Source organism: Sinocyclocheilus grahami, unplaced genomic scaffold (assembly GCF_001515645.1).
Source record: "Sinocyclocheilus grahami isolate Dianchi unplaced genomic scaffold, SAMN03320097.WGS_v1.1 scaffold445.1, whole genome shotgun sequence".
NCBI lineage: Eukaryota > Metazoa > Chordata > Actinopteri > Cypriniformes > Cyprinidae > Sinocyclocheilus > Sinocyclocheilus grahami.
In genome coordinates, this window is record NW_015505624.1 from 453802 (window position 1) to 462299 (window position 8498).

At 37.0% G+C, this 8498-nt stretch overlaps 1 protein-coding gene across 1 annotated transcript in view; it reads right to left on the reverse strand.

Annotated features, from left to right (window-relative positions):
- Positions 1-7563: 7563 nt before the first annotated feature.
- Positions 7564-8498, reverse strand: part of tbc1d22a (TBC1 domain family, member 22a) — a 149313-nt gene continuing 148378 nt past the window's right edge. Inside the window, exon 13 of the mRNA XM_016234144.1 lies at positions 7564-7683. Within this exon, the coding sequence (XP_016089630.1) occupies positions 7564-7683 (120 nt within the window). The remainder of the gene's footprint in view (positions 7684-8498) is intronic.

Sequence of the window (8498 nt, forward strand, 5' to 3'; positions counted from 1 at the left end):
GAGTCGAGGGACAACCCCAAAATAAATCTTTATGATCTCTAAAAAAGAGCTCTGAAGCTTGAGTATTAAAATGGACAGCTGTGAGTATGATTACCAAAGCATTCAGAATGCTTTTCTGCTTTAATATGCTATATGCTGGGATTTTCTGCATAATGTACATATTTTTATGCTAACATTTATGTAATGAATGATGTACTTGCGTAATTGTTTTAGGGTATCTGATCATTTTAAGTACTTGAGCACAGTATAATATTCTATACAGATACCGCTATCAGTAACTATAGTAGTCAACTATATTTAAAATGAATCCATCCATGTAATAGTCAAATCAAATACTAATCAACAGTCATCTCAGTCTAATTTTTCTCGACAGATAACTATATTAGAAGTAATTACTTAGTAATGAGCCTAGCCACATAATTGGAAATAAATGAGTGATATAAAGGATACACGGCCAACCAATGTGATTGATTGGGGACTGTTCATTTTCATAGCATTTAGGGACTTTATCTCTAGAGTATGTAAACAAACATCAATGTTAGAAGTTCAGGATATTGTAAGTATATTTAGAATCCCTTAAGCCTGAATTACTCCAAAGGCAGGGAAATGTTTTATTATAGAGAAATGTCTCACATCATTTTTCATAATAAATTTTACATTAACATATTGAATTGACAGCTCCGATTTTTATCATACTACATTCTATAACACACACGTGGCTTAGCCTGAGGATTCTGTTATCTCAGAGTAAGAAGTCATGAAGATGATGTGCCAAAAATGTGATTCCAGAAGCAATGCTACAGGGAATGACTTTGATAGCCAAGTAAAGTGCTTAATGTTACACAACCACACTCAAGAATATATTTAAACCAGCTGAAGAGTTTTGGAGTTAGTCAAATGTTGAACATTTCCTTACACAACCTCCACAAAAGTATGTTGCACTCCAACAGGTAACGGCAGATGAAATCTTTAGTTAAATGTCAACAGACCCTTCATAAGCTTTGATTTGTGTCCACTAATTTTTGTGAAGTACCCATGTTCTCATTGAATTCAAGTAGAGTGTTTGATGAACAAGAGTGAGAACATGTAAAAATTTGATGGTGAATAATATCCCTGAAGATCATTATAAGATTGTGTAGGTGTTAGTACAAGAGCTTTGGTCTTTGAAGAGTAATCTACCTGAACACTCAAACAAATGTGTTTTTGAGGAAGATTTTAAGAATATAGTGCATACCTTACTACACCACTGATGTGTATGCAAAACAGTTGTCAGCTATACTTAAAACAAAACCATCCGTGTAATAGCCAAATCTCCTAATCAACACGGTCATCACAACCTAGTTTTCGACAAATAACTAGATTAGGACACTAATTACTTGTAATGAGCCAAGTCGAATAATTGGATATAAATGAAGTATCTAATGATCTACACAGCCAACTAACATAATTGATGCAACACTGTTAATTTTTGTTGCATTTTGGGAATTTTTCTCTGGAGCATGTAGACGGATGGCACACTGTTAGTTATGAGATGCAATAATAACATTGCCAATAGCCATCATTACAGTCACTATGAAATTCATTTTACAACCCATGTAACATGGTATTCAACTTTAGAAATTAATGGCAGAAATGAATTAAATAATAACAATCATCATATTAATTTCTATACTAACAAAACTGCTCGTGCGTAGGTTTGATAGATTAATAAATAAACGCCCAAAAGTATAATTTATTTATAACAATGGTTCATAACAGGCCCACATTTGTTAATTATTGCGGAATAAGAAAGACATTTTTCGTGTCATTTGAAACACAGAGATGTGGACTTTTAGGTTGAGTTGTACAGTCGATTGATAACATAATATTGGTCAATATATCAGTTATTGCATACAAAATATTAACAATTGTAAGTTATCGCAATTTCCAAATTGGTGCATTCCTTGTTAAAAGAAAAATATTTCAGTGGTGGTATGTTATATATTAAAGAAATCAGTTTGAATATCATATTGACATTAAGAATGAAGGTTTTACCTGCATTTTTTTTTTTAAAGATGTATTCATAGTTTTTGTAAAATCTAAACTGTCAATATGGTTGCCAGACTCATTACGAATCTACCTTGGTGCTGTTACATTGCAAAAAACATCAGGATAGCATTTTGAGAATGAGGCATGGTTCTGCTTTCAAAATGGAACGGGATATTTATGTTGCAATAAACTGACGGTTACTTAGTTAGACATGCAGTGGATTCAGTCTCATCTAAAGTGAGTTATATTGCTTTTCCAACAGGAACAGTCCCTCTGGAGTACCCTGGGGTTAAGTGCCTTGCTCCAGGGCTCAGCGATAATGGTGAATCCTAGTAATTCTCCAGGTTCACGAATATTCCCTTTCCATTACTAGCCCAGATCTTCCATTGCAAAGCCAATGCCAACACCGCCTATGACACCATTCCCAAGTTGTCTCATATGCATATATTACATTGCAGTTTGACAGCAATAAACTGGGACAGACTATAATCAAGTCACACTGTGCAACTGGACATCAATAATAAATACCATACAGCACCAAAAGCGAGGAACGTAGGGTGTACAGTAAAGCTAGTTTAAAAGGTTGGCCTAATTACGAACAAAAACACGGCTAAAAGCCTAGTTAAATCGGCAAGGTGAATAAATGCTGAAAAGATAATGACTTTGACTTAAGGAGGATTTTCTTCAGAGGCACCATTTATCTGGACGCTCCCCGATTTTGATTGTTCTCTTCTGTTTAGTCTTATCTTCGGTGATGATAGAATTGTGTTTACTAACTGACATGAAGGATCCCACATGATTGTTCTCTAACCTAACAGCATTCAAGTCGAACAGATAATCAGATTCAAAGAGTTGCAATCGTGTGCATTTGATGCAGACATTCTGGACTGGCACCATAATGACACCTCATACTGCCTGCTGTTGGCAAACAACTTTGGCATAGCGGAGACTGATTACTACATACACGGCACTGGTGAAGGAATGTTTGCCACCAAGGATTATGCCGAACGAAGACTTTTAGCCCCTCATCTTCTCGCTGAGCCCTCCTGAATTTGTAAGAATCGATCAGGGGCTCAAGAACAGCGACGCAGTCACTCCATCGAACGGCAAAGTCGCAGCTCTGCAGATTCTGAGCGTTTGATCCCCGTGTTTTAAACACTCGTGAGACTAACCGGTAGAGAAGTGGTGATTGATTGCGAGGAACTTTATAAACAGCTTTGTTTATCAAGGCTTCTGCAAGACGGAGAAACGATAGGTTGAGTCTCGGCATTCGGGTGCACGGGGAAGGAGCAGAGCTGTAATTACTTCCAGGATATTAAGTCCTCCATGCTTTTCCTTGTCTCTTTTCGGATAAATTGTCCCTGCCTCTCGTTGAGCGAGCTCCCTGCAACAACAGTGACACGCTATCATTAAACTGTATTAAAGCACATTTACAGGCAGGAGGGTTGCTCTTCATTCGGGACCTGCACGTATGATGATTTATCATTACCGGTCTCCGCCAGAAGCTCTAGTGTGGACAAAATTACAAGTTCTCTGATGAATGTGCTAGGTTTTCGATTAATCAGGAAGAGTTCATTTCACCTAATCCTTCAATGCAACCGTCCTAATAGAGTCAACGCTATAACTCAGTAACTAGATGGCAAGGAAAATATCTGCACTGCTATAAATCTCGAGAGATGGGTTTCTTAAAATTGCATGCAAATTCCCCACTGACTAACTGTAACCTTACACTCTACAAAACACAAAACAACTAATAATGAACTTGCTGAGGCCCCCAAGAGGGATCGAGATATGACAGTCACTTTGAATTCATTTTAAGTCAAAGCAGGCCCTTAACAAAATGAAACTTTCGATCCACAAACAATTAGATAGTGAATCGCACTTAATTACAGCTCGCTGTGAACTGTTTAAATCCAATATGCATGTAAAATGGGAAGTTAATTGAAAAAGTGCTTGACATTTGCACTGCTGTGCAGCAGCAGCCAGAAAACAAGGCAAGCTGATTTTTTTCTTGCTCTTGAAACTAAGCTGCAAAAAACAGAACAGTTTAAGCCTGATATCACAACCATTTGCTCATGAACATGTGACTAGTGCTGTCAAATGATTAACTGCGATTAATCGCATCCAAAATAAAAGTTTTTCTTTACATAATGTGTGTGAACTCATGTTTTTATGTATATATAAATACATACGCATGCATGCATATATTTAAGATTTTTTTTTATAAATATATATATATATATATATAATATTTATATTTAAATATAATTTAAATTATATATGAATATAAATGCATATATACATGTAACTATTTAAAAAATATACATACATGTGTGTGTATTTATATACACATACATTTACACAGCACACACACATATATTATGTAAACAAAAACTTTAATCATGGATTCACGAATATCACGATTAATTGTTTTGGCAGCACTACATGCGGCTGCCCAAATTGACGTACAAGCACATATTTAGTATTCAGTATTCATCCTGCTAATAATATAATGCTTTAATAAACACACGCACAAAATAGATTTTGAGAGGTAAGCCAATCATAAGAATTCTTTCAGGTGACAATATTTCTTTCTATCCCAAACTGTCGACAGATAAGTCATTTTTCTGTCACTCTAGCACTGAAGAATCTCAGAAATGGAGAATCACAGTGAAGTACACACTCAAGAACACGAGTTTAAAAGCTGTATTAGCTTAGAAGTTTGAACGGTAAGCCAATCAGCCACATGCCCCTAAGAGCCCACACAACAAATTAAGAGTTTGTCTGCTCGCAGTTATTCACACAGACAGCGAATCCATTTAGTTTCGGCTGTTTGAACCACCTGAGGTGGAACGAGACAAAACATTAGGAGCTGATAGTTGCCGCTTTTTAATTTAGCAGCATAATGAACGTAACAAGCGTGAACCACCCTGGTTCCCCTCTGAGTTCTTTGCCATTTCTTTTACTTTTATTTATTCAGTCATTTTCGAAAGACAAGAGGAAAGCGGGGATGAAATATTCTTTGCATTTGTTCTAGTCGTAGCGGAGTTAGTGAATATATCCAGGGCAAATGAAAGTTTAAGATGTGTTGCATACAGAATTCGATTTTTTTCATTTTCTGAGGAACGCATGCAATTAATACTTTAGCATTCAGCAAGGATAAGTTACACTGATAAAAAGTGATAGTACAGACTTGTACAGTTACAAAATACTTCTGTTTGAAATAAAAGCTGTTCTTTTGAACTTTTTATTCAAGTTCAAGTTCAGTTTATTTATATAGCACGTATAAAAAACAGCCACACAACTGGCCAAAGTGCTGTACAGAGGTTCAACGAGTTAAATAAAGATACAGAAATCAGCATAACTAAATAACACAATTAAGACTAACTGTCAGGTCTAGGCGCAATGATATGAATAACTAAATAAATATGTTAATAAAAAAAGGGGAACAACGTATAGACACTTGGAAGACAAAATACTAAGCAACGACCATAACATAAGATTAATTATAAGCAAGGGAAAACAGATACGTTTTTAGGAGAGATTTAAAAGTGGTCAGAGAAGGGGCTAATCTAATCTCTAAAGGCAGGTTATTCCACGACCGTGGCCCAACCACCAAAAAAGCTTGATCCCCTCTGCGTTTGAGTCTGGGACTAAAAGAAGATTCTGGTCGCTTGATCTTAAGCTTCTGGAAGGAGTATATGGGTGCAGCAATTCAGCTAAATTAATGGGGGCTTGATTACGTAAAGATTTCTATACAAATACAATAATTTTTAAATCAATTCTGAATTCAATAGGGAGCCAATGAAGGGTCCCCAGAATTGGAGTAATGTGAGCGCTTTTACGGCTATTCTCTAATCTGGCAGCAGCATTTTGCACTAGTTGAAGGCGAGCAATTTGAGACTTCTTATTCATCAAAAATAGTATCACAGGTTCCAAAAAAATATTAAGCAGCACAACTGTTTCCAGCACTGCTCATAAATCATATTAGAATGATTTCTGAAGGATTATATGACTGTAATGACTGCTAAATATTCTGCTTTGCCACCACAGGAATAAATGATAAATTAGGTTTAAAACCTCATTATTGGAAGGGAGAAAGACAACTAAAAACTACAGGGTGGCAAGTACATAGAACAGACTGACCAAAGAGCTTGTTGCAATTTTAAATTAAGCGTGAATAAAGCCCAGAAATAACCAAAGGATCATATAGATATTGTCTGTGTTCATGTCCAGCTAGCGTGCATCACAAGCTATTAATATGCACAACTAATAAAGCCAGTTTGAAGGTGTTCATCATAAAGAAGGAACAAGCTAATTTCATGGACAGCGTAATATATAGCCCCTTTTTAATTAAGCCTCACATTTGCGTATGGTGGACCTCATAATTGCACATAACTCCATGTTTTCCGCTTCACGTGTTGTAGAGATAGCAGCGGCCTGCCCTGGGGTCTTGCACGAAGGCTTCAGCGGGTACTTGTGCAGTCAACACTCTTCCAAAGATAGCTGGCTGGCATGCGCGCACACATATTAAAGCGCTGCTTTGTGATTCAACTAGCTCCCGTTCTGCCGTAAACTCCATTTAAATCAAGCCATTAAAACTCCAAAGTGGAAGATTGATTTCTCCGATTTCTCCTTCCATCCAGGCATAAACGCGTTATCAGAGCTCACACCCGACTGCGTCTTAGCGGTTAGAGAGGACTATGAACTGCCATGTTAAAGCTTTGAGACACAAGTGAGACTGCAAAACGTAATAACAACAGAGTGAGTTCAAAGATGTCTATGTGTTTATTTAGAGACGACTGCAATGAAGGTTATGACTGTCTATGTCCTGAATCAGGTAGCATGGGAGAATAGGTTAAGATAACAATTGTCGACAAACAAAGTGATGCTCCCACTGGAAGAAGAGTCAAGCTGTGTTTTGTAGCATTGTGAGAGCTTGAAACATTGTAAACAGCATTTTAAGGCAGAATTCTTAATACAAAGTCTGTTCAAAATGTCAGACAGCAACATTACTAAGATATCTTTGGCTAAAATATAAGGTTTAACTGCACATATTGCAGAAGGTGGCGGCAATCCCAGAAAGCATCCAGTAAGCAAGCTAAAAAAAAATGTATGTTGTCAATAGGGTTTGGAAAAGTTGTATTGAGATATACACGTACACAAATTTCTCTTGTTTTGGATTTGTATTTTAGGGGGCAGTATAATTATGCTTTTGGAACATCGTGTTAGGAGAAAAACAAAGATGCCTGTGTGATACAGTCATCGTCCTTTAACAAGGGACTGCTGAAATAGTTATTTAGATTATTCATGAATAAAACGAGTATATGTTTTTGTATTCTACCAGGCATTTGCGACAACAGGGCTCCAAAAAGCGAAACGAAATCCCATCGATAAAGAGAGTAAATTGGTAATCACAGACAAAAGAGGGAAGAGGTTCTCGGGCCGTTAGCTGCACCAAAGGCTTTCTCATTACGTGATAAACAAACCCCTAATGAGAGCTCATTTGCTGCATATTGCCCTCACTAAATGGCATCAGGGGTTGACATTTGGCTGTCTGTAACCTGCCGCGCTACTCCGCAGGGAAGACGCGGGCAGCTCATAGCCAATGTTCAACTGCACATGGCCTTGTGCCTCTTTCATTCGGATCTTTACCTGCCTCGATGTGATTTTAAGTATGAAAAAAAACAGAAGTCATTAGTATCGGCAGTACAATGCAGTGAATACGAGGAGCTTAGAGCACAGATAGTGCCAGCCATTATGCCTCCACGCTCACTTACCCAAGCATTAGAGCTTCATCAAAACACAGCAGCGTCCAATTTATTTTCTTTCATTGTTTTTTTTTACCGCTTTTTTGCTTCAAAAGAATTGACTAGTTGAGCGCAGAGTCTTATAACTGGAGCTTGTATTTCTCAAGTGGAGAACTTATGCATTAGACACTGATACTTATGAAGGACACAATAAACTACTGAGCACAAACCAAGGCGTGAAGGTTTAGCTAGTTAGCATGGAATGTTTAGAGCAGGCATATCCAAATGGCGGACGGTGGTCCGGGTGAGGACCTCGGCTTGGTTCTAACCAGACCAAGGCATAACAGCAATGGAAGCACCATTTTACCATTTCTAAATAAAGTAAGCAGCACTTCAAAACAAAGGAGCGGTTTTCACCACAAGCGCTCAGGGCCGTTTATTGTAATGATATTTCGCCGTTATCGTAATATTTCGTAATATTTTTTTCCATTCAAGCCCATCCTGTGTGCGTTGCTTCTCTATAAAGACACTAAAGTGCCATTAAGAGCTGCAGATGATGCAGTTATTTTAAAAACAGAAGCAGAAACATAATGAGCAGCAAAATAGGTCAATACTTTTGCTAAAACACTGCATAAAACAATGCTGAAAATATAGTTATTTTTACAGATTATATATATATATATATATATATATATATATATATATTTTTTTTTTTTTTTT